This window comes from Rana temporaria, chromosome 3 (genome assembly GCF_905171775.1).
Source record: "Rana temporaria chromosome 3, aRanTem1.1, whole genome shotgun sequence".
Lineage (NCBI taxonomy): Eukaryota > Metazoa > Chordata > Amphibia > Anura > Ranidae > Rana > Rana temporaria.
The window spans coordinates 8984745-9011782 of NC_053491.1; the positions used below are offsets into that span (position 1 = coordinate 8984745).

The 27038-nt window shown below is 49.2% G+C and overlaps 2 protein-coding genes across 13 annotated transcripts in view; both read left to right on the forward strand.

The window, feature by feature from the left end:
• KIF23 (kinesin family member 23) overlaps positions 1 to 27038 on the forward strand; it is a 912882-nt gene that overhangs the window by 694066 nt on the left and 191778 nt on the right. The window lies entirely within an intron of this gene.
• Positions 1 to 27038, forward strand: part of SPG11 (SPG11 vesicle trafficking associated, spatacsin) — a 147984-nt gene that overhangs the window by 25023 nt on the left and 95923 nt on the right. The window contains exons 7-15 of the mRNA XM_040342210.1: positions 1841 to 2196; positions 6110 to 6255; positions 6351 to 6468; positions 9172 to 9327; positions 13088 to 13242; positions 13666 to 13842; positions 18050 to 18121; positions 18203 to 18330; positions 19422 to 19582. Coding sequence (XP_040198144.1) covers positions 1841 to 2196; positions 6110 to 6255; positions 6351 to 6468; positions 9172 to 9327; positions 13088 to 13242; positions 13666 to 13842; positions 18050 to 18121; positions 18203 to 18330; positions 19422 to 19582 — 1469 coding nt within the window. The remainder of the gene's footprint in view (positions 1 to 1840; positions 2197 to 6109; positions 6256 to 6350; positions 6469 to 9171; positions 9328 to 13087; positions 13243 to 13665; positions 13843 to 18049; positions 18122 to 18202; positions 18331 to 19421; positions 19583 to 27038) is intronic.

Sequence of the window (27038 nt, forward strand, 5' to 3'; positions counted from 1 at the left end):
ATTGCATTTTTATTATTTTTTTTACTACTAATGGCGGCGATCAGCGTTTTTTTTTCGTGACTGCGACATTATGGCGGACACTTCGGACAATTTTGACACATTTTTGGGACAATTGTCATTTTCACAGCACAAAATGCATTTAAATTGCATTGTTTATTGTGAAAATGACAGTTGCAGTTTGGGAGTTAACCACAGGGGGCGCTGTATGAGTTATGTTCCACCTAGTGTGTGTTTACAACTGTAGGGGGGTGTGGCTGTAGGACTGACGTCATCGATCGAGTCTCCCTATAAAAGGGATCACTCGATCGATAGGGACGGGAGGGCTAGGAAAGAGTGGGGGTGTTTAGGAACGGGAGGGCTAGGAAAGAGTGGGGGTGTTTAGGGACGGGAGGGCTAGGAAAGAGTGGGGGTGTTTAGGGACGGGAGGGCTAGGAAAGAGTGGGGGTGTTTAGGGACGGGAGGGCTAGGAAAGAGTGGGGGGTTTAGGGACGGGGGGGCTAGGAAAGAGCGGGGGTGTTTAGGGATGGGAGGGCTAGGAAAGAGTGGGGGTGTTTAGGGACGGGAGGGCTAGGAAAGAGTGGGGGTGTTTAGGGACAGGAGGGCTAGGAAAGAGTGGGGGTGTTTAGGGACGGGAGGGCTAGGAAAGAGCGGGGGTGTTTAGGGACGGGAGGGCTAGGAAAGAGTGGGGGTGTTTAGGGACTGGAGGGCTAGGAATGAGTGGGGGTGTTTAGGGATGGGAGGGCTAGGAAAGAGTGGGGGTGTTTAGGGACGGGAGGGCTAGGAAAGAGTGGGGGTGTTTAGGGACGGGAGGGCTAGGAAAGAGTGGGGGTGTTTAGGGATGGGAGGGCTAGGAAAGAGTGGGGGTGTTTAGGGATGGGAGGGCTAGGAAAGAGTGGGGGTGTTTAGGGACGGGAGGGCTAGGAAAGAGTGGGGGTGTTTAGGGACGGGAGGGCTAGGAAAGAGTGGGGGTGTTTAGGGACTGGAGGGCTAGGAAAGAGTGGGGGTGTTTAGGGACGGGAGGGCTAGGAAAGAGCGGGGGGGTTTAGGAACGGGAGGGCTAGGAAAGAGTGGGGGTGTTTAGGGACGGGAGGGCTAGGAAAGAGCGGGGGTGTTTAGGGACGGGAGGGCTAGGAAAGAGTGGGGGTGTTTAGGGACGGGAGGGCTAGGAAAGAGTGGGGGTGTTTAGGGACTGGAGGGCTAGGAAAGAGTGGGGGTGTTTAGGGACGGGAGGGCTAGGAAAGAGTGGGGATGTTTAGGGACGGGAGGGCTAGGAAAGAGTGGGGGTGTTTAGGAACGGGAGGGCTAGGAAAGAGTGGGGGTGTTTAGGGACTGGAGGGCTAGGAAAGAGTGGGGGTGTTTAGGGACGGGAGGGCTAGGAAAGAGTGGGGGTGTTTAGGGATGGGAGGGCTAGGAAAGAGTGGGGGTGTTTAGGAACGGGAGGGCTAGGAAAGAGTGGGGGTGTTTAGGAACGGGAGGGCTAGGAAAGAGTGGGGGTGTTTAGGGACGGGAGGGCTAGGAAAGAGTGGGGTGTTTAGGGATGGGAGGGCTAGGAATGAGTGGGGGTGTTTAGGGATGGGAGGGCTAGGAAAGAGTGGGGGTGTTTAGGGATGGGAGGGCTAGGAATGAGTGGGGGTGTTTAGGGACGGGAGGGCTAGGAAAGAGCGGGGGTGTTTTTTTTTTTTTACTTTGATACAGAGAATGCATTAAGGAAAAATAAATGACACTTTAGAACAACTTTACGTGATTATTGCAATATCAGTTTTCTGTAATTTGCTCTTTCCTGTTTGTTTTTTGCTGCCTTCTGATTCCATCTTTCTCCATTGACATGTCTTCTGTATAGGTCATGGGATGCCATACTGTCCTCGCTTTCTAAGGAGACGAAGAGTTCTTCAGCATTTCCCGTGTGCCCATCTACTCCGAGTCTGACGACCAGCGCCGTCTCTACTGATGCCGCTCTCACCTGCGTGGTTTTGGGAGCCGGCTGGGTGAAGATCTCTACAGACAATATGAAGGATCCTGTAAGACTTCACAGCTGGTCCTTGCCCTCGTCCAGTGCCTTGTTCAGCCTGTCGGATGTTGATGGGTGCGCCACCTTGGCCCACTGGGACGTGGAAACCCAAGTGGTTGAGTACCATGCTCTGGGGAAAGCTTTATGTGTGGATGGTGCAGACGATGAGGCCTGTCTAATTATAACAGGTAGGTGACGAGGAACTGTATCATTTGTAGATGTTTTGGGTGCAATGTTGATGGTAGGTGGAAGTGATGACTCAAATGACTCAAATGAAAGCGTTTCTAAAGCCAAAACGTTTTTTACCTTAAAGCGGAGTTCCGCCAAAACATTTTTTACCTTAACCTCTTGACCACTGGGCACTTAAACCCCCTTCCTAACCAGACCAATTTTCAGCTTTCGGTGCTCTCACAATTTGAATGACAATTACTCAGTCATACAACATTGTACCCATCTGAAATGTTTGTCCTTTTTTTCCCACAAATAGAGCTTTCTTTTGGTGGTATTTGATCACCTCTGGGTTTTTTATTTTTTGCGCTATAAAAGAAAAAACACTGAAAATTCTGTAAAAAAAATAAAAAATAAATTCTCGTTTCTGTCATACTAGCAGGTATTGCAGAGTATTGGGTGGTATTGCAGAGTATGGGGGGGTATTGCAGAGTATGGGGGGGTATTGCAGAGTATGGGGGGGTATTGCAGAGTATGGGGGGGTATTGCAGAGTATGGGGGGGTATTGCAGAGTATGGGGGGGTATTGCAGAGTATTGGGGGGTATTGCAGAGTATTGGGTGGTATTGCAGAGTATTGGGTGGTATTGCAGAGTATTGGGTGGTATTGCAGAGTATTGGGTGGTATTGCAGAGTATTGGGTGGTATTGCAGAGTATTGGGTGGTATTGCAGAGTATTGGGTGGTATTGCAGAGTATTGGGTGGTATTGCAGAGTATGGGGGGTAATTGCAGAGTATTGCGCAGGGAGGGATGGCTGGATCTGTGACTGCATTTGTCACAGATCCAGCCACAGCAGCTGCTGCTGCTGCCTCCGCTCTCCCCCCTCTCCTCTCACACTGTACCGATCGGTACAGAGAGGAGAGGGAGGAATGACGCCGGTTTGTTTACAAGTGATCGCTCCGTCATTTGACGGAGCGATCACGTGGTAAACGGCCGCTATCAGCGGCAATTTACCGCGATCTGTGATGCGCCGGGTCTTCTAGACCCGGCGCTCGAGAGGAGGATTCTGGAAAGACGTCCTAGGGACGTCCTCCCAGAACAACTCGACCGCACTGTAGACGTCTTTTGTCTATGGCGCGGTGGCAAAGAGGTTAAAGCGGAGTTCCGCCAAAATGTTTTTGTTTTTTTTTAAAGTCAGCAGCTACAAATCCTGCAGCTGCTGACTTTTAAAATATGGACACTTACCTGTCCAGGGTGCCCGCGATGTCCTCCTCCGAAGCTGATCTGTCCCTTGGCTCTGAGGTGGAGGCGCCGCCATATTCGGTAAGGGAATCAGGAAGTGAAGCCTTGCGGCTTCACAGCCTGGTTCCCTACTGCACTTGCACAAGTCATGGTGCATGATCCCACTGGTCCCTGCTGTCTTCTGAGACCTGTGAGACAGGGCCACCATCAGGAACTATGGGGCCCCTTACACAGCTTCAGGCATGGGCCCCCTGGAGCAGAGAACCGGAGGGGGGGGGGGGGGGGGGGTGCTGCCGCCGCCTGAAGTTGAGAAGCGGGGTGGGGGGGGGGCTGCCCCTTCTCCCAGCCACTGGCTTTCAGCTGCTGGAGGGAGAGACACAGACACAGTGCATTGTTCTGTAACTGTCCTCCCATCCCGCCGTACCAATCCCCCTCCATGTGCTGTCCAAATCTGATTCCCCGATGTGTGCTCGGGGGCCTCCCTGCAGTGCTGTCAACTTACATCTCCCATCAGCTACTGCAGGTACACAGGGGGATGGGGAGTGGGGGAAGGGGCTGGTAAATATGTAATTTATCGGCCCCTTCTTTTTCTGAATTGGACACAGTGAGTGATCAGTACAGATCGCTCCTGTGTCTATTCAAAATCTGAAGCAGTGATTTCTAACAGCAGCCCTGACTCTGGCAGCAGCAGGAGCTATTGGAAGTGGGGGGCGGGCCATTCTATGTTTGTCTATAGACACACGCAGCTCGGGAGCAGCTTGCTATGAGGGCACACGAAGATGATGAGGAACCAGAATCGCCAGCGGGGGACTCCGGAAGACGACGTTTAGGGCCGTTCTGTGCGAAACAATTGCACAGAGCAGGTGAGTATAACATGTTTATTATTTTAACCACTTCATTACTGGGCACTTAGGGGCAGATTCTCGTAGATCGCTGCATCTCTGCGGCGGCGTAACGTATCTCATTTACGTTATGCCGCCGCAAGTTTTACGGGCAAGTGCTCGATTCACAAAGCACTTGCCTGTAAAGTTGCAGCGGCGTAGCGTAAATCCCCCGGCGCAAGCCCGCCTAATTCAAATGATCCGGGTAGGGGGCGTGGATCATTTAAATTAGGCGCGTTCCCGCACCGAACGTACTGCGCATGCGCTGTCCCTAAAATTTCCCGACGTGCATTGAGCTAAATGACGTCGCAAGGACGTCATTGGTTTCGACGTGAACGTAAATGGTGTCCAGCCCTATTCACGGACGACTTGCGCAATCGACGTAAATTTTCAAATTTCGACGCGGGAACGACGGCCATACTTAACATTGACTGTGCCTCATATACCCAGGGGCAACTTTACGCGTCGCAAATCCAACGTAAACGTCGTAACTTCACTGCGTCGACCGCGCGTACATTCGGGAATTCACGTATTTTGCATACTCGATCAGGAAAACGACAGAGGCGACACCTAGCGGCGAAAAAAAAAATTGCATTTAAGATCCGACAGCGTAAGAGCCTTACGCCTGTCGGATCTAATGGATATCTATGCGTAACTGATTCTAAGAATCAGACGCATAGATACGACGGCCCAGATTAGGACTTACGACGGCGCACATGGCGTTGCGCCGTCGTAAGCGCTTTCAGAATCTGGGCCTTAAACCCCCTTCCTGCCCAGACCAATTTTCAGCTCTGACGCATTTTGAATGACAATTGCGCGGGCATACAACACTGTACCCAAATTATATTTTTATCATTTTTTTCCCCACAAATAGAGCTTTCTTTTGGTGGTATTTGATCATCTCTGCGATTTTTTTTTTTTTTTTTTTTTTGCACTATAAACAAAAAAAAGACAGAAATTTAAAAAAAAAACACATTTTTTTTACTTTTTGTTATAATAATATCCCATTTTTTTTTTTTTTTTTTTTTTTTTAATATTTTTTTCCTCGGTTTAGGCCGATACGTATTCTTCTAAATATTTCTGTTAAAAAAAAATCGCAATAAGCGTATATTGATTGGTTTGCGCAAAAGTTATAGCGCCTACAAAATAGGGGACAGATTTATGATTTATTTTTTATTTTTTACTAGTAATGGTGGCGATCTGCGATTTTTTTTTTTGTCAGGCCTGCGATATTGCGGCGGACAGATCGGACACTTTTGACACAATTTTGGGACCATTCACATTTATACTGCGATCAGTGCTATAAAAATGCACTAATTACTGTATAAATGTGACTGGCAGGGAAGGGGTTAACATTAGGTGGTGAGGAAGGGGTTAAATGTGTATCCTGGGTGTGTTCTAACTGTGTGGGGGGAGGGGACTGACTGGGGGAGGTGACCGATGCTGTGTCCCTATGTACAAGGGACACAGCATCGGTCTCCTCTCTCCCTGACAGGACGTGGAGCTCTGTGTTTACACACAGAGCTCCACGTCCCTGCTGTCACCGCCGATCACTGGTACCTGGCGGACATCGCGGCCGCCAGGCACGCGCATCGGCATCTCATTGATGCGCCGGGCACAGTGTTTCCCCGCTGCGCGCCCGGGGAATGCACATAAAAGGACGTCCAGGGACGTCCCCCCGGCAGTTGAGAGCCGTGCTGTGGACGTCTTTGGTCTAGAGCGCGGCTCTCAAGTGGTTAATAATTGACCTTTTAGTAACACTTGAAGGATTTATCACTGTTTTATTTATCGGTCTGTTTTCCTCCCATCAGATCAGGGTCTGTCTCTTGTCTTGTTCGCTGTGTCACAGAATGAGTTCCTCACCCGCTTAATGATTCATGGCAGCGCTAGTACTGCAGACACGTTGTGTTACCTGAACAACTGGGGGCGCTGCTCTGTTCCCATCCACACTTTAGAGGTAACGATGCCGCAGGTTTAACCTATTTTCAACCAACCCTGTCCTTCTTCACCGGAGATTTGTTGTACAATTTTACGGCTTTGCTTTTTTTACAGGCCGGCTTAGAAAACCGACAGTTGGATACAGTCGATTTCTTCCTGAAGAGCAAAGAAAGTATCCTGACTCCTCTGACGTGTGAAGATGGCAGCGTGCAGTCCGATCAATACCTCCATAGTAAGCCTGTGGAATGACAGAGTCAAGCCTCGTACACGTGGCCCAGAATCTCATCGGGGAGGGGGGGGGGAACGTTGTTTTTCCTGACGAGATTCTTGGCAAGTTTCTCTTGCTGGCCGAGTGTACGCACACACTCCATTCGAAAGAACCGCCGTTCTTCTGAAAGGCACGAACGCGGTGACGTCATCGACTACGCCGAGCGTGCGCTCGTCACATTCGATGCCGTCGCCGCTGTAACGGTCCGGGACTAACGCCGTTATGATATTCCATTCCACCAACCGAAGACAGCTTCCGACACCCCACAATCCAGCAGACAGGACCCATTTGATTTCCCCCCAGAATAATGAGACACAGCTCTGTTCTCTGGTTCCAAACAGAATGGACTTTAATGGTAGACTCAGGTTTCTTATATACAGTTAGAAAGCATGCTGCAGGAATCAAAGGGGCAATGACACACTCCACCCACAACATCACACAAAGGGTGGCAACGAGTCCCCCTCAATCCACATCTTAGACAGACTTTCTTAGCCAGATTCACGTAGAGATACGCCTGCGCCGTCGTATCTTAGCTGTCTATTTACGCTGGCCGCTAGGGGGCGTGTACGCTGATTTACACATAGAGGGCCAGATTCACAAAGAGATACGACGGTGTATCTCCTGATACGCCGTCGTATCTCTGAGTTCTGCCGGTCGTATCTATGCGCCTGATTCAGAGAATCAGTTACGCATAGATATGCCTAAGATCCGACGGGTGTAACTGTGTTACACCATCGGATCTTAGGCTGCAATTCCAGGCCGGCCGCTAGGTGGCGTTTCGGTTTATTTACGCAACGAATATGCAAATGAGGAGATACGCCGATTCAGAAACGAACGACCGCCCGGCGCTTTTTTTTACGTTGTTTGCTTTCGGCTTTTTCCGGCGGATAGTTACCCCTGGGTCTATGAGGCGCAGGCAATGTTAAGTATGGCTGTCGTTCCCGCGTCGCGACTTAAAAATTTTACGTCGTTTGCGTAACTCGTCCGTGAATGGGGCTGGACGCCATTTACGTTCACGTCGAAACCAATGACGTCCTTGCAAAGTCATTTAGCGCAATGCACGCTGGGTAAATTTGCAGACGGCGCATGCGCTATTTGATCGGCCCGGGAACGCGCCTGATTTAAATGCTACACGCCCCCTAGCCGCGGAATTTGAATTCCGCCGGGGGATTTACGATACGCCGCCGCAAGTTTTGAGGTAAGTGCTTGCCTCAAAAACTTGCGGCAGCGGATCTTAAATCAGATAGGTTACGCGGATCTAAAGATCCCCTAACCTATGTGAATCTGGCCCAGAATGCGTAAATCAGCGAGATACACCTATTAACGAACGTACGCTTGCCCGTCGCAAAAAAGATACGCCGTTTACGTAAGGCGTTTTCAGGCCTAAAGATATTCCACCAAAAAGATGGCGCAGCCAATGTTGCGTATGGACGTCGGAACCGTGTCGAATTTTAAATTTTTTACGTCGTTTGCGTAAGTCGTCCGTAAATGGGGCTGGGCGTAATTTAAACCAATACGTTTTTGCAGCGTAATTTGGAGCATGCGCACTGGGTTAGGTCCACGGACGGCGCATGCGCCGTTCGTTAAAAACGTCATTTACGTGGGGTCATTTACATAAAACACGCCCACCTCTTCACAATTTGAATTAGGCGCGCTTACGCCGGCACATTTACGCTACGCCGCCGTAACTTAGGACGCAAGTGCTTTGTGAATACAGCACTTGCCTCTCTAACTTACGGCGGCGTAGCGTATATGAGATGCGCTACGCCCGCCTAAAGTTAGGCACGCCTACGTGAATCCAGCTATCTGACTCCGCGATAAGCTATTCTCACCTGCTACACAATACACATTCCTTTAGTGAACATAAGTCAGACGTCTGACCTTTAGAGTGTGTTAACTCACAACACAGAACTTTCACACAATACAGGGTTAGTTAGCATAGCACCATGAAATATCTTAGGAGCCAGGCTTAATTAACACAATAGACGATAGAATGCAATCACAGCTTTCATCACTACAGCCAGGTAGCTGGAGGTGATTAACATCAATTAACATCTCAACAGTCTATGTTCCACGTTGAAGGAGACACTCTATTGACCTGTTGGGTTCAGAATGAACAACTTGTAATATTTCAAGATATCCTGCAATACATGAATTATCATTACTGTCCCATCTCATGTAATCCATGATATCAGTTCTCAGTCACCCTATGCCCCTAGTGGACATAGGATGACCCAAGAGTCATTGGTGAAGCTGACACAGGAGTGCCCCATATCCTTCAAGCGCCTCTGGGTCCCACAGGCCATACCGTTACAGCCGCCATCTTGCTTCACCCTACCTATGCCTTGGAATCCACCGCGTATGCGCCAAAGTAATTTCGAGCATGCGCGGGTTTCCACGGCGACAGGTAATTATACAGATGCTCTGGAAACAGGCCGACAAGAATCCAGACAAGAGAATAGAGAGCAGGATCTCTATTTTTCTCGTCGAGATTCTGGGCAGATTTCCCGACGAGAAACCTCAAAGCCTCGTACACACGCTCAGTATACTCTGCCAGCAGTTTTCTTGCTGACAAAACCGAACGCGTGTACGAGGCTTTAGAGTTTGTTTTTGCTGCGCCCCCCCCCCCATCTTGTCTCTAATCCCACCTCATACTTTCTCCCCTAGATGTGCAGGATCTTGTCCCGGCTCTGGACCTCCTTTACTCCTACATTCAAGGCACAGACCAGGAGCCTCAGAGCAAACACTTCTCAGAGCATCTCCTGCAGCTAACCCTCCATTTCCTCAATGGTCAGGTCGTGACACTCTGCGATCTTCTGGTTGGTACGTTACCTGACCCAATGTATTTACTAATGTTAGAGATTCGTTTCTGTATTGTAAAAATAAAGACATAGAAGCACTAAAATTTACTCAAAATGCAGGAGGAGCCAGGAGTGTCGGCAGGGGGAACCCAGAAGAAGAGGATCAGGGATTTATTTTGTGCAAAAGCTTTGCTAAATATCAATGATTAAAGGTTTGAAATACATTTAACCACTTCCATACCGGGGGGGCACTTACGCACCTTCCTGCCCAAGCCAGTTTTCAGGTTTCAGCGCTGTCGCACTTTGAATGAGAATTGCGCGGTCATGCTACACTGTACCCAAACAATTTTTTTATCATTTTTTCCCCACAAATAGAGCTTTCCTTTGGTGGTATTTGATCACCTCTGCGGTTTTTATCTTTTGCGCAACGACTAAAATAAGACAGAACATTTTGAAAAAAAAATAGTTTTTATTTTTTTCTGTTATTTTTTTTGTAAATAAGTAAGTTTTCTTCTTCGATTACGGGCACTGATATGGCGGCACTGATGGGCACCAATGAGGTGGCACTGCTGGGCACCGGTGAGGCGGCACTGATGGGCACTGATAGGCAGCGCTGGTATGCGGCACTGATGTGCACTCATAGGCGGCAATGATGGGCACTCATAGGCGACACTGATGGGCACTCATGGGCGGCACTTATGGGTGGCACTGATGGGTACTTATGGGTGGCACAGATGGGCACTGATAGGTGGGCACTGGGCATGGGTGGGCACTGAGAGGTGGCACTGATGGACACTGAGGGGTGGCACTGATGGACACTGAGGGGTGGCACTGAGGGCATTGCTGGGCATCACTTGTTTATCCCAGTGCCCATGTTGCCAGTCAGTGCCCATTTGTGGGCACTGATTGGTATCTTTCTCAATTTTTTTTTTTTTTACTGCCCCCTTCCCTGGTGGTCCAGGGTGGGCTTTCCTGGTGGTCCAGTGTGGGCATCCGAGGGGGGGCTGCGCTGATAAACAATCAGCGCGAACCCCCCTTGTCAGGAGAGCCGCCGATCGTCTCTCCTCTACTCGCGTCTGTCAGACGTGAGTGAGGAAGAGCCGATCAACGGCTCTTCCTGTTTACATCGTGATCAGCCGTGATTGGACATGGCTGATCACGTGGTAAAGAGCCTCCGCCGGAGGCTCTTTACCGAGATCGGAGATGCAGGGTGTCAGACTGACACCCCGCATCACCGATCGCTGCGCGCCCCCACGGGCGCGCGACAGCATGTAATCCTGCTGGACGTCAATAGACGTCCAGTCAGGATTTCGCAACCACTTCCTGGATGTCAATTGTCTATTGACCGGGCGGGAAGTGGTTAACCACTTGTCCCCTGAGGACGTCATATAACATCCTCGACTTTGTGCGGTGATATCTGAATGATGGGGGCAGCTACAGGCATCATTCAGATATCACTGTCTTCAGCCGCCGATTCTTTGCACAATAAGAACGATCAAAGCGGCAGTTCCGCTGCCTGATCGTTCTTGTAGGCCCCTCCCACCGCCATCCGGTGCTTCTCCGGGCTCTCCATCCGGTGCTTCATCGGGACCCCGGAGAACGAATCGGCCGGCGCTGGCTGGGAAGCATAGAGATGACTGGTGACCAGATGGTCTCTATGACTGTCGGAGGCCCGGGCATGACGTTATGGTACCCGGAAATAAACAAAGCCGCAATCGCGGCTGTCGGCATGTGATCGTGAGTTTTTTTTTCACGATCTCATGCTTGTAAGCCTGGAGGAGAGATTGACCCCACATCTCTCCATAAAGAGGACCTGTCACAGTGATTCCCATTACAACCCCACATGTGAGGTATCGCCGCGCAATTGCAGACGCAATTGCTTCTTGAATCCGGGCCATTGATGGTAAAGGGGGCAATACACGGGATTAAGAACTGGGGTATGTAAACTTTTGATCAGGGTCATTTGGGTCGTTTCTGTTGCCATTATGATATAAAAAGAGGAAACACAGATGATTGATAATAAATGGCTTCAGCCAAACACTAACCATGAGTGAAAGAAAAGTTTTTGTGTTATCATTCATATTCTCTGAAAAATGGCCAAGAAATCATAAATTCTGCCCGGGGTATGTAAACTTATGAGCACCAGAGGCGGCTCTAGGCTTTGTGAGGCCTTAGGCAAAACTTGACATGGGGCCCCACTCACTCCCATGATGGGGAAAAATAATTCAAGGACAAGAGCCTCTTCCCCACAACCCTGGCTGGTGATTGTGGGGGGGGGGGGGGGGGTCTGCGGGCAGGGGGGGGGGGGCTTATAGGAATCTGGAAGCCCCCTTTAACAAGGCGGCCTCCAGATCCTGCTCTTTAACCACTTCCATACCGGGGGGCACTTATACACCTTCCCGCCCAGACCAATTTTTAGCTTTCAGCGCTGTTGCACTTTGAATGACAATTGCGCGGTCGTGCTACACTGTACCCAAACTAAATTTTTATCATTTTGTACCCACAAATAGAGCTTTCTTTTGGTGGTATTTGATCACCTCTGTGATATTTTTTTTCTGCAAAAAGAATAAAAAAATTACCTAAAATTTAGAAAAAAAACGTTTTTTTTGTTATAAAACATTGTAAATAAGTACGTTTTCTCCTTCACTGATGGGCACTGATGGTACTGTACTGATAAGGCGGCACTGATGGGCACCGATGAGGTGGCACTGATGTGGTGGCATTGATGGGCACTAATATGCGGCACTGATGGGCGGCACGGATGGGCACTGATAGGCGGCACGGATAGGCGGCATGGATGGGCTTGGATAGGCGGCACGGATAGGTGGCACGAATAGGTGGCACAGATAGGCGCACGGATAGGTGGCACAGATAGGCGGCACAGATGGGCACGGATAGGCGGCACAGATGGGCACTGATAGGGGGCACGGATGGGCGTAAGAGGGGCACTATCGTATGTGTTGTACTAATGGATGCCAATCAGTGCCAAACAATGCCTGCCAATCAGTGATGCCCATTGTGGGCACTAATTGGCATCCAGTGCGGCACTGATTGGCATCCATTTTTTGTGTCCTTCTCATCCCTGGTGGTCTAGGGTGGCATACCTGGTGGTCCAGTGGGCATCCTCGGGGGGGCTGTGCTGATAATCGATCAGCACAAACCCCCCCTGTCAGAGGAGCAGCCGATCGGCTCTCCTCTCCTGGCATCTGACAGACGCGAGTGAGGAAAAGCCGATTGCCGGCTTTTCCTGTTTACATTGTGATCAGCCGTGATTGGACACGGCTGATCACGTGGTAAAGTGTCTCCGTGAGAGACTCTTTACCTAGATCGGTGTTGCAGGGTGTCAGACTGACACCCTGCAACAACGATCGCCACTCAGGATTTTACAACCACTTTGTCAACGTCAATTTGTCATTGGCGGGCGGCAAGTGGTTAATAAACCTTATTGGCGGGGGCCACCTTGTGATGTCATTAAATGAGGTCATGCTGGGTCATTGACGTCACAAGGGGTGGGGTCACCGATATTCACTGGTTGTTAGGGGCGCTCCTGAGTCAGGGCTCTTGACGATGCCTGAGCACTGCAACGTTGGGGTCCCCTCTCCCTCAAAACTGGGGCAATGCATTGGGCAAGTTAGGTGGCCGCGAGGCCCCTGTAAGTGCGAGGCCTTAGGCGACCGCCTAATTAAAGAGCCGCCTCTGATGAGCACAACTGTATACGTACGTGTCTTTATAATTTTATGTCTATACATGTGATGATTTCATCTCGCCACTCCTTTACTCAGAGCCAGACCCCGGCCTGGAAAAGTGTGTGGGAATTCTCAGTGGATACATCAACAAGCTGCGATCTTTCATGAGGAGGTTCCACCAGCAGCCGTTTCCTGTGAAGGTCCAGCAGGCCGAGCGAGGAATCGGAGAGTGGGAGAGCATGTCTATGGAGGTACGCTGGCATATTTCGGAGTTGTTGAGCCGGGTGTTCCGCGGATCAGAGCTGTTGAGCGGGGGGGTGTTCCGCGGACCAAAGTTGTTGAGCGGGGGGGGAATTCCATGGATCGGAGTTGTTGAGGGGGGGTTTATCGCAAATCACGGTAATCGCGCGGGGGAGTGGGGGTGCTGCGGAATCGCGGGACTCTAGCACTGTTCGCTAGACTGCAGGATTTACAGCGAATCGCGGGACAGTCCCGCAAAATTAGGGAAGGTTGGGAGGTATGCGCTGGGCATGAGAGGGTCCACGGCCTTAGCTCTTCTGTTGTGTCGGTTATCCTTCTCACGTCTAATCAGGAGTTATTTATTGTGCATTGACACGCCTGATCCCACGTTCCCTAGCTCCTCCTAATTCATTATTGCTCCCCTATATTTTTAGAGTATCATTTCTGATGCCATCCTATCAAACGGTATCCCCGAGGCTCAGTCCTTCCTACGTGCGAAGGGTCATCATTCTTTCAGCCTCCCATGGATGAAGCGCGAAGGGCTGAAGATGGCGTTCAAGTGCCTAATGGAAAATCAGGTGACAGAGGCCTGCCAACTCCTGCAGAACATGGTCAGTAATGGGCAATTCTATCCATCACTTGTACATAATATAACAGTCATATGAAAAATTAAGTACACCCAAAAAATATTTGTGACCTTAAAGGGTTACTAAAGGAAAAAAAATGTTTTCATAATAAGCATCCTTTACCTGCAGACATTCCTCTTTTCACTTCCTCATTGTTGGTTTTTGCTCAGAAGTTGCTCTATTTCTTCTCTGTTCTGTTCACTTCCTGCTTGTCTGATTGTTACTGACCACCGTGACGGGAGGCTGTACTGCGGTGGTGAGTAACGTGCTCGCCCCCTCCTGGGAACTACATCTGTGCGGCAGGACGCTCTCTACGTGTTAGAGACTTCAAGGAGGTGTGAATTACTGGGCGTGACGCAATGCATACTGGGAAATGTAGTTCTTACATGAACGAGCGCCGCAAACCAGGAAGTGAATGAGAGAACAGAAACTAGAATGCCGGAGGTGATATAGATGAAGGAATTTAATAGGTATTTCCTCGTTTTTTAACAGAATCATTACACTATACCAGGGATATGCAATTAGCGGACCTCCAGCTGTTGCAAAACTACAAGTCCCATCATGCTTCTGACTCTGGTGTCATGCTTGTGGCTGTCAGAGTCTTGCTATGCCTCATGGGAATTGTAGTTCTGCAACAGCTGGAGGTCCGCTAATTGCATATCCCCGCACTATACTGTCTGTCTACCTTACATTAATTTTAGGCACATTTTTTTTTTCCTTTACAACTCCTTTAACCACTTAAGATCCGGACCATTATGCATGTTAAGGACCTTGCCCCTTTTTGCGATTTGGCACTGCGTCACTTTAACTGTCAATTGCGCGGTCGTGCGACGTGGCTCCCAAACAAAATTGGCGTCCTTTTTTCTCCCAAAAATAGAGCTTTCTTTTGGTGGTATTTGATCACCTCTGCGGTTTTTATTTTTTGCGCTATAAACAAAAATAGAGCGACAATTTTGAAAAAAATTCAATATTTTTTCCTTTTTGCTATAATAAATATCCCCCAAAAATATATAAAAAAAAAGTTTTTTTTTCTCAGTTTAGGCCGATACGTATTCTTCTACCTATTTTTGGTAAAAAAAATCGCAATAAGCGTTTATCGATTTGGTTTGCGCAAAATTTATAGCGTTTACAAAATAGGGGATATTTTTATTGCATTTTTATTAATAATTTTTTTTTTACTACTAATGGCGGCGATCAGGGATTTTTTTCGTGACCGCGACATTATGGCGGACACATCGGACAATTTTGACACATTTTTGGGACCATTGTCATTTTCACAGCAAAAAGTGCTATAAAAATGCACTGATTACTGTGAAAATTACAATTGCAGTTTAGGAGTTAACCACTAGGGGGCGCTGTAGCGGTTAAGTGTGACCTCATGTGTGTTTCTAACTGTAGGGGGGCGGGGCTGGACATGTGACGTCATTGATCGTCTTTCCCCATATCAGGGAACAGACGATCAATGACATTGCCACAACGAAGAACGGGGAAGCTGTGTTTACACTCACCTCTCCCCGTTCTTCAGCTCTGGTGACCGATCGCGGGACACCGGCGGCAATCGGGTCCCGCGGGCGCGGTAACGGAGCTTCGGACCGGGTTAGCGAGCACGCCCCCCCGAGCCCCTGTTTTACTTACCTGACCCTCAAAAGTCCTCGCTCGCCCTGTCATCCCCCTCAGTTCTCAGTCTGGCCGTTGATTGGCTAGGTTGAAACGACCCTACAATAGACCTACCTTGAGCGGTGATCTTCTCTCTCATTTGATTGGCTAGGTTGGATGGATTGATAGCAGCGCAGCCATTGGCTGGCGCTGCTGTCAATCACATCCAATGACGCAATGCTCGCAGAGCAACGGCTTCTCTGGGGACACTCTACAGGTTGGAGGGGCCAGGAGCACCAGTGGGGGGGACCCTAGAAGAGGAGGATTGGGGCTGCTCTGTGCAAAACCATTACACAGAGCAGATAAGTGTAAAATGTTGTTATTTTTTTTAATTGCCTTTAACCGCTTGCCGACCAGCCGCCGCAGTTTTACAGGCGGCAGGTCAGCTCGGCTGCGCGAGATCTCGTAATATTACGTAATCTCGCGAATCAGCCAATAGGGGCGTGAGTGCGCGCCGCCACCCGCTCGCCCCTGGTCCCGGCGCTCGTGCCCGGTGGGCGCGATCCGCGATCGCTCGTTACAGAGCGAGGACCGGCAGCTGTGTATGTAAACACACAGCTCCCGGTCCTGTCAGGAGAGAAATGCTGATCTTCTGCTCATACACTGGGCTAGATTCACGTAGCTGCGCCCCCATTTGTACCGCGGCGTATCGTATTTACGCTGCAAGTTTGAGAGGCAAGTGCTGTATTCACAAAGCACTTGCTCCGTAAGTTGCGGCGGCGTAGCGTAAATGGGGCCGGCGTAAGCGCGCGTAATTCAAATGTGGAAGGGGGGCGTGTTTTATGCTAATGTGTGATGACCTGACGTGATTTACGTGTTTTCCGAACGGTGCATGCGCCGTCCGTGTACATATCCCAGTGTGCATTGCTCCCAAGTACGCCGCAACGACGTATTGGTTTCGACGTGAACGTAAATTACGTCCAGCCCTATTCGCGAACGACTTACGCAAACAACGTAAAAAATTCAAATTTCGAAGCGGGAACGACGTCCATACTTAACATTGCGTGCGCCTCATAGAAGCAGGAGCAACGGTACGCCGAAAAAGCCTTACGCAAACGACGTAAAAAACTACCGCCGGGCGCACGTACGTTTGTGAATCGGTGTAACTAGGTCATTTGCATATTCTACGCCGAAAACGACGGAAGCGCCCCTAGCGGCCAGCGTGAGAATGCACACAATTATACGCCGCCGCATTCAAGTTACGTCGGAGGAGGAAGCCTATTTTTTGGACGTATCTGCCTTGGAGAATCGGCGTAACGATACGCCGACGCAGATTTAAAATTACGGCGGCGTATCTGGAGATACGCCGCCGTAAATGCTTGCTGAATCTAGCACCAATGTATGAACAGAAGATCAGTCATTTCCCCTAGTCAGTCCCTCCCCCTCTTCAGTTAGAACACACCCAGGGAACATACCTAACCCCTTCCCTGCCAGAGTCATTTTTATAGTAATCAATGCATTTTTATAGCACTGATCGCTATAAAAATGACAGTGGTCCCAAAAATGTGTCAAAAGTGTCCGCCATAATGTCGCAGTACAGATAAAAATCGCTGATCGCCGCCATTACTAGTAAAAAAAAAAATATTAATAAAAATGCCATAAAACTACCCCCTATTTTGTAGACGCTATAACTTTTGCGCAAACCAATCAATAAACGCTTATTGCATTTTTTTTTACGAAAAATATGTAGAAGAATATGTATCGGCCTAAACTGACTATATATTTTTGGGGATATTTATTATAGCAAAAAGTAAAACATTTCTAAATTGTCGCTCTATTTTTGTTTATAGCGCAAAAAATAAAAACCGCAGAGGTGATCAAATACCACCAAAAGAAAGTTCTACTTGTGGGAAAAAAAGGACGCCAATTTTGTTTGGGAGCCACGTCACAAGACTGCACAATTGTCAGTTAAAGCGACGCAGTGCCGAATCGCAAAAAGGGGCCCGGTCCTTTACCAGCCAAATTGTCCGGGGCTGAAGTGGCTAAAGTGATTGTAAAAACTAAAAAAAAAAAAAAAAATTTTATACTTGCCTCCTCTTCTTGGTCCTTCTTTGCTGCTCCTAGCCCCTCCTTCTTTTTGAGTGCCCCTCAGCCAGCAGCGTGCTACAGAAGGCACCCGAGCCGAGTCAGAGCTCCGTGTATCCATTCAGACACAGATCCTGACCTGGTCCCGCCCCCTCTCTCCCCTGATTGGCTGACACTTAAAGCGGAAGTTCCATTTTTGGGTTGAACACTGCTTTAAATCCCATTTCTTCCCTATTCTGATGCTCGGTTTGAACTTCAGCAAGTCGCCTTCACCCCATCTAGATGCATTTCATTGAGTTACTGCCATGTAATTGGCTGATTAGCAATTTGTGTTCCCAAGCAATTGAACAGGCGTACCTAATGTGGTGAGTGTATGTTCAAAAAGTTAACAACTTCCGTGGGTGTACTTACTTTTTCACATGACTATATATGCGTGTTCTATGGCCATAGGTGTGCATTAGATTAAAGCTTTTGCGCTCTCACTCATTCTAGACGTTGATTTCTCTTCCAGGGATATTCGGTGTGGGACGAGCTGCGCCGTATCTGTATGTACACGTGTAACCTCGCCGTTCGGGACCTGCTGGTGCGTCCATTTTTCTGTATTTTCTTGTGAACGTGTCGTCTTCTCCACCGCTGTCTGACCCCCATCTCCTCCTGTTTGTAGGTAAACCTGCTGCAGCAAAAAGGACTCTTTTCAGAAGAGGAGCAGGAAAGGATCCGTACCGTGTACCAGATAGAAAAGCTGTGCAATGCTGCGCCGAGGACGGCGGGAGGATTCCGCACCTATCCCACGTAATGTCATTTGTGTGTTATTAACCACTTCCCGACCTCCTCATGTACATTTACGTCGGCAGAATGGCACGGACAGGCACATCAACGTACCTGTACGTGCCTGCCTAGACGTGGGTGGGGGGTCCGATCGGGACCCCCCCCCGGTACATGCGGCGGTCGGGTTCCCTCGGGGAGCGATCCGGGACGACGGCGCGGCTATTTGTTTATAGCCGCTTCGTCGCGATCGCTCCCCGGAGCTGAAGAACGGGGAGAGCCGTATGTAAACACACCTTCCCCATTCTTCACTGTGTCGGCGCATCGATCGAGTGATCCCTTTTATTAGGGAGACTCGATCGATAACGTCAGTCCTACAGCCACACCCCCCTACACTAGTAAACACATACACAGTGATCCCTAAATGTTACAGCGCCCCCTGTGGTTAACTCCCAAACTGCAATTGTCATTTTCACAATAAACAATGCAATTTAAATGCATTTTTTGCTGTGAAAATGACAATGGTCCCAAAAATGTGTCAAAATTGTCCGAAGTGTCCGACATAATGTCGCAGTCACGAAAAAAATCGCTGATCGCCGCCATTAGTAGTAAAAAAAATAAAAATGCAAAAAAACTATCCCCTATTTTGTAAAAGCTATACATTTTGCGCAAACCAACCGATAAACGATTATTGCGATTTTTTTTACCAAAAATAGGTAGAAGAATACGTATCGGCCTAAACTGAGGAAAACAAATATTTTTATATATGTTTTTGGGGGATATTTATTACAGCAAAAAGTAAAAAATATTGCATTTTTTTCAAAATTGTCGCTCTATTTTTGTTTATAGCGCAAAAAATAAAAACCGCAGAGGTGATCAAATACCACCAAAAGAAAGCTCTATTTGTGGGGAAAAAAGGACGCCAATTTTGTTTGGGAGCCACGTCGCACGACCGCGCAATTGTCTGTTAAAGCGACGCAGTCCCGAACTGTAAAAACCCCTTTGGTCTTTAGCCAGCATATTGGTCCGGGGCTTAAGTGGTTAATTTTCCCTGCTGTGCAAAGATGTGATTGAGGGGGAAAAAACCAACGCGATATCTTGTGACGTTTTATTTGCAGACCTCCCTGGAAAACCGGCGACCTAACTCCGGCGGAACAGGCGCTGCAAAATGCGTTGTGCTCTGTAAAAGATGAGCCGATCGTTCTGCTTCTACAGTGGGCCCAGGACTGGGACTCGGAGACTCAAGAATCAATCTTATTGCCCTGGAGGATCGATGAAGGTGAGAGGCTATATCATTTACAGCGGGGAAAATAATGATGCCATCCCCTGCAGATTGTGTAGTTTGCTCACTTACAAAGAAGTGAAGGGTCTATAATTTTTATCATAGGTTAGAGCCGCACGATTAATCGTCAAGAATCGTTATCGCGATTCTTTTCCCGTTGCGATCTTGACAAAGGGTTTCCCGATCTCTGGTATGCAAAGAATTTTTTCTCAGCTCAAAAGTCAAAGTCTGGGCAGTCTGCCAAGTTTTTAAACATTCTGGCCCAGATTCAAGAAGCTATTGCGCCCGCGCAACCATAGGTTGCGCGGCGCAATAGCTGTTTTGCTCCCGCGTAGCGAATGCCCCTGATTCAGGAACATCGCTACGCGGACTGCAGCCTAGGATATGACAGACATAAGCCTCCTTATGCCTTCATATCTCAGGCTGCATTCTTGCGTTGGCCGCTAGGGGGCGCGGCCATTGTGATCGGCGTATAGTATGCAAATTGCATACTACCACCGATTCACAAAAGTTGCGCGGGCCCTGCGCACGCAAGGTACAGAGTTTCCGTACGGCGACTTTAGCGCAAGGTTGCTCCTGCTGTAGCAGGGGCAGCCAATGCTAAAGTATAGCCGCCCTTCCCGCTCGTGAAATTTAAATTTCACGTCGTTTACGTAAGTGATTCGTGAATGGCGCTGGACGCCATTCACGTTCACTTAGAAGCAAATGACGTCCTTGCGACGTCATTTGCCGCAATGCACGTCGGGAAAGTTTCCCGACGGAGCATGCGCTGTTCGCTCGGCGCGGGAGCGCGCCTAATTTAAATGATTCCCGCCCCCGGCGGGATCATTTACATTAGGCACCCTTACGCCCGGCTATTTAGCATATCGCCCGCGCAATTTACGGAGCTACTGCTCCGTGAATCGCGGGCATATCAAAATATTTGCGTGGGCGCAGAGCAAAAATCGTTGCCCTTTGCCCACGCAAATATTGCGTGGATCTACCTGAATCTGGGCCTCTGTCAGTGGAACTTAAGTCTAAACATTGTATCAATTTGACTTTTACATCAAAGGAATAGACTTCTGTATGTAAATTAGGAACGTTTAATTGCTTAAACACTAAACCTTTTTCTGACAGTTGTTGTTTTCAAGTTAAAATCATTTTTTTTGCTAGAAAATTACTTAGAACCCCCAAACATTTATATATTACCGTATATACTCGAGTATAAGCCGACCCGAATATAAGCCGAGGCACCTCATTTTACCACAAAAAACTGGGAAAACGTATTGACTCGAGTATGAGCTTAGGGTGTCCATGCCTCACTGTGCCTCACTTTCCCACACTGTGTCCATGCCTCACTGTGTCCATGCCTCACTGCAGAGGCATAACTAGAAACTTCAGGGCCCCAGGGCAAGAAATCATGAAGGGCCCCCCCATCAGTGGCAGTGATGGTGTTGAAGGGGTGGCAGCGGTGGTGTTGAAGGGGATAGAAGCGGTGGTGTTGAGGGGGGGTGGCAGCAGTAGTGTTGGGGGGTGGCAGCGGTGGTGTTGGGGGGGGGGGGGGGGGGTGGCAGCAATAGTGTTGTGGGGGGTGGCAGCGGTGGTGTTGAGGGGGGTGGCAGCGGTGTTGTTGAGGAGGGGTGGCAGCGGTGGTATTGAGGAGGGGTGGCAGCAGTAGTGTTGAGGGGGGTGGTATTGGGTGGTGGCAGCGGTGGTGTTGAGGGGGTTGGCAGCGGTGGTGTTGAGGGGGGATGGCAGCAGTAGTGTTGAGGGGATGGCAGCAGTGGTGTTGAGGGGGGGTGGCAGCAGTAGTGTTGGGGGGGATGGCAGCGGTGGTGTTGAGAGGGGGTGGCAGCAGTAGTGTTGTGGGGGGTGGTATTGAGGGGGTGGCAGCGGTGGTGTCGGTGGTGGTGTTGAGGGGGGGTGGCAGCGGTGTTGTTGAGGGGGGGTGGCAGCGGTGGTGTTGAGGGGGGTGGCAGCGGTGGTATTGGGGGTGGAAGCAGTAGTGTTGTGGGGGGCAGTGGTGGTGGTAGCGGTGGTACTCGAGGGGGGGTGGTAGCGGTGGCAGTGGTAGTGCCATCCTCAAACCACCACTACCTCTGCCTCTTACTGATCCCATCCCCCCACCTCCACCACCACTGATCTCACCCCCCCCCCTTTATCACCTCTGTTGTAGTGATGATGGGGGGGGGGATAGGGATGAGATCTGCCGTGGTGGGGGGATGGGAACGATTGCAGTGCAAAATGGCACTTGACAGGACTTACCAGTAATCAATCGATTCCCCCTCAGAAATCTGTCACTGTGCCTCCTCCAGGAATGCCTTGCCTCGGGTAGACGGGACAGGTAGTCGATGCAGTCGCAGAGGGGAGAGCTCCTCCCCCGCCTTCACTCAATAGGTGTTTTTCAGTGTCCGCCCCCTTCATTCTCTCTGTCTCTGGATAGGCGGGGACGGGCGGTACACAGTCTCTCAACGCTGTGCTGCCTCTGCCTTCTCTCTCTCTTCCCTCAGCGGGCGAAAGCCCCCCTCCCTGCGGCAGAACAAACCACACAGTCAGGCAAGTGCCTCACACGGGCGCCAGGCAAGCACCTCACGTGGGCGACAGGCAGGCACCTCACGTGGGCAAACGGGCGTATGGCGGGCCCCCCTGAAGTAGCGGAACTACAGGGCCCAGTCGCAAGTGCGACTGTTGCGACCCTGATAATTCCGCCACTGCCTCACTGTGCCCATGCCTCACTGTGCCCATGCCTCACTATGCCCATGACTAGACTGACGTTTAACATGGGAGTCTATGGAGGGGGGGCGGGCTTGAAAAATCGGTGCTCCCCAGCCGTAGATCCCCCAGACAACAAACTTTGCACACTTGTAGAGGAGAAACGGGGCTACATGTGTGCCAAGTTCCGGGTCCTGGGGACCTACGACCGGTCGGTACCGGGTCCCCAAATTCACCAGAGAAATTACAGTTTAACATGGGAGTCTTTGAAAAATCGGTGTTCCCCGGCCGTAGGTCCCCCGGACAACAAACTTTGCACACTTGTAGAGGAAGAGTGGGGCTACATGTGTGCCAAGTTTAGGAGATCACGGCCGGCCGGTCCTGGGTCGCCAAAGTCCTGGAGATCAGGTGCAAAAAGGTGACTCAGTATATGCCGAGGGGGGGCATTTTCAGCACACAAAAATGTGCTGAAAAACATGGCTTGTACGGTATATATATTTTTTTGTAGAGAATAAAATGGTGGTTGTTGCAATGTTTTATGTCACACTGTATTTGTGCAGCGGTCTTTCAAATGCAATTTTTTTGGAAATAATTACTTTAATAAATAAAATTAAAAAACTAACCAGTAAAGTTAGCCCAATTTTTTTTTTGTATAATGTGAAGGATTTTACGCTGCCAGAATAGTGAGAGAATCGTGATCTTTATTCTAAGCAAAACAATCGTGATTCTCATTTTGGCCAGAATCGTGCAGCTCTATCATAGGTGTATTTTATATGATAGAGACAGAACATCAACCGAAAATCCCCCCAAAAAAACACATAAAAACAAATGCTATAAATATAGTTGCAGTTCAGTGAGTAAAATATGTATTTGATCCCCTTAGTAGTTGGTGGAGAAACCCTTGAGGTCAGACGTTTCTTGTAGTTGGTGATCAGGTTTGCACACATCTCAGGAGGGATTTTGGTCCTCTCTTCTTTACAGATCTTCTCTAATGGCCAGATTCAGGTACGGCGGCGCATCTTTCCGGCGGCGTAGCGTATCGTATTTACGCTACGCCGCTGTAAGTAAGTGAGGCACGTGCTGTATTCACAAAGCACTTGCCTCCTAAGTTACGGCGGCGTAGCGTAAATGGGGCCGGCGTAAGCGCGCCTAATTCAGATGAGGATGAGGGGGGCGTGTTTTATGTAAATGGGTGGTGACCCGACGTTATTGACGTTTTTTACGAACGGCGCATGCGCCGTCCGTGTACATATCCCAGTGTGCATTGCTCCAAAGTACGCCGCAAGGACGTATTGGTTTTGACGTGAACGTAAATTACGTCCAGCCCCATTCACGGACGACTTACGCAAACGACGTAAAATTTTCACATTTCGACGCGGGAACGACGGCCATACTTAACATTGACTAGGCCACCTAGGGGGCAGCTTTATCTTTACGCCGGCGTACCTCTTACGGAAACGGTGTATCTTTACTGCGACGGACGCACGTACGTTCGTGAATCGGCGTATCTAGTCATTTACATATTCTACGCCGAACTCGACGGAAGCGACACCTAGCGGCCAGCGGAAAAATTGCACCCTAAGATACGGCGTAGGAGACTTAAGCCGCTCGTATCTTGGCCTAATTTAAGCGTATCTGGTTTCCAGAATACGCTTACATTTATGACGGCGCAGATTCAGATTTACGACGGCGTATCTGCTCCCTCCATAAATTTTCTATAGGATTAAGGTCCGGAGACTGGCTAGGCCACTCCACGACCTTCATGTGCTTCTTCTTGAGCCACTACTTGGCGGTATGTTTTGGGTTCTCATCCAAGATTTTACAATACATGGCCCCGTCCATTGGCCCCTCAATGCAGCAAAGTTGGTCTGGACCTTTAGCAGAGAAACAGCCTCAAAACATCATGTTTCCCCCTCCGTGTGACTGTAGGGATGGTATTCTTGGGGTCATAGTCACCATTTTTCTTCCTCCAAACATAGCGAGTTGAGTTGATGCCAAAGAGCTTCATTTTAGACTCATCTGATCACAGCACTTTCTTCCAATTTTTCTCCGAATCATTTAAATGTTCACTGGCATGACACAATTCTTTACAGATCCTCTCTAATGCCACGTACACACGATCGGTTCATCCGATAAAAACGGACCGATGGATTTTTTCATCGGATATCCGATGAAGCTGACTTTCATCAGTCTTGCCTACACACCATCAGTTAAAAATCCGTTCGTGTCAGAACGCGGTGACGTAAAACACAACGACGTGCTGAGAAAAATGAAGTTCAATGCTTCCGAGCATGCGTCGACTTGATTCTGAGCATGCGTGGATTTTTAACCGATGGACTTGCCCACAGACGATCGTTTTTTTCTATCGTTTTTTTAACCATCAGATAATTTTAACCACTTGAGACAAAAGACGTCAACAGCGCGGCTCTCAGGTGCCAACTGGACGTCTTTGGACGTAATTTAAAGTGCATTACCCGCGTGCGCCTCTGGGGGGCGCGCAGCGGGTAAACACTGTCCCGGCGCATCGCTGGGGAGCCGATGCGTGTACCTGGCGGCCGCGATGTCCGCCGGGTACACGCGATCGTCGGGAACACAGCAGGGACGTGGAGCTCTGTGTGTAATGATGGGGTGTAAACACAGAGCTCCACGTGCTGTCAGAGGAGAGGAGACCGATCTGTGTCCCTTGTACATAGGGACACAGCATCGGTCACCTCCCCCAGTCACCCCCCTCCCCCCACACAGTAAGAACACACCCAGGATACACATTTAACCCCTTCCTCACCCCCTAGTGCTAACCCCTTCACTGCCAGTCACATTTATACAGTAATTAGTGCATTTTTATAGCACTGATCGCTGTATAAATGTGAATGGTCCCAAATTTGTGTCAAAAGTGTCCAATACGTCCGCCGCAATATCGCAGTCCCAATAAAAATCGCAGATCGCCGCCATTACTAGTAAAAAAAAAAATGATAAAAAAAAATCATAATTCTGTCCCCTATTTTGTAGGCGCTATAACTTTTGCGCAAACCAGTCGCTTATTGCGATTTTTTTTCCCCCCAAAAATACGTTGAAATATACGTATCAGCCTTAACTGAGAAAAAAAAACATTTTATTTTTTAAAAAAATTGGGATATTTATTATAGCAACAAGTAAAAAAAATATATATTTTTTTAAAATTGTCGCTCTTTTTTTGTTTATAGCGCAAAAAATAAAAACCGCAGAGGTAATCAAATACCACCAAAATAAAGCTCTATTTGTGGGGAAAAAGGACGTCAATTTTGTTTGGGAGCCACGTCGCACGACTGCGCAAATGTCAGTTAAAGCGATGCAGTGCCGGAAGCTGAAATTTCGCCTGGGAACGAAGGGGGTTTATGTGCCCAGTAAGCAAGTGGTTAAAACAGGTTCTTTCACCGATGGGAAAAAAAAGATGGGGCCCACACACGATCGGTTCGTCCGATGAAAGCGGTCCATCGGACCGTTTTCATCAGACGAACCGATCGTGTGTACGCGGCATAAATCCTTAAGGTTTCTTGGCTATCGCTTGGCAACTTGAAGTTTCAGCTCCCTCCATAAATTTTCTATAGGATTAAGGTCTGGAGACTGTCTAGGCCAATCCATGACCTTAATGGGCTTCTTCCTGAGCCACTCCTTTGTTGAGTTGGTGGTATGTTTTAGGTCATTGTCATGCTGGAAGACCCATCCATGACTTATCTTCAGTGTTCTGGTTGACGGAAAAAGGTTCTCATCCAAGAATTTACATTACATGGCCCCATCCATTGGCCCCTCAATGCGGCAAAGCACCTTTTAGAAACGACCCCAAATCATAATGTTTCCACCTCTGTGCTTGACTGTAGGGATTGTGTTCTTGGGGTCATAGTCAGCATTTTTTCTTTCTCCAAACACGGCGAGTCGAGTTAATGCCAAGGAGCTCAATTTTTCTCCCAATCCTTATCTGAATCATTTAGATCAGGGGTCTCCAAACTTTGTAAGCAAAGGGCCAGTTTACTGTGCTTCAGACTTTAAGAGGGCCGGACTGTAACCATCGGGAGTATAACATGTCCTAGTGTCTGTGGGAGTACAATCCCCTGTCATTGGAGGAATTGTGCCCCATCATTGGTGTCAATGGGCCACACCGTTGATGTCATTGGGAAGTATTGTGCCCCATCATTTATGTCAATGGTAGGAACTGTGCCTCATTGTTGGAGTCGTTGCAAGGAATTGTGGCCCATTGTTGGTGTCAATGGAAGGAATTGTGCCCTTCATTGGCGTTCGTGAATCAAATAGTGCCCCAAGCAGGGCTGTGACAAGGGGTGGGCAGGAGGGGAAGCTGCCCTGGGCACTGCGGTATCATGTGAGGAGGGGGCACCACAAGGAGATTGGGGGTCAGGGGATTTGTGTTGGAAGAGGGAATTTGGCTGAGTGGCAGGAAGTCTTATTCTAGTTGGGAAAATTTGTGGGGGGGGGGGCCTAAGAGTGATTTAGGGGGGTTTGTGTTGGGAGGGGTGATGGGGGGGGAGAAGATATGTGCTGGGGGGAGGATTTTGGGGGGTAGAGGAGTTGTGCTAGGAGCGGGGATTTCAGCAGGGGGACAGATTTATACTTAGAGGAGGGGGAATTTATTTAGCTGACACACAATGCTCATACATCTTGGGGGGCACAGTTTGGCATGTTCGCTCTGGGCACTAGATGATCTTGTCCCGGCACTGACCCCAAGGGCCGGATAAAAGCAAGCTAAGGGCCACATCTGGCCCCCGGGCCGCAG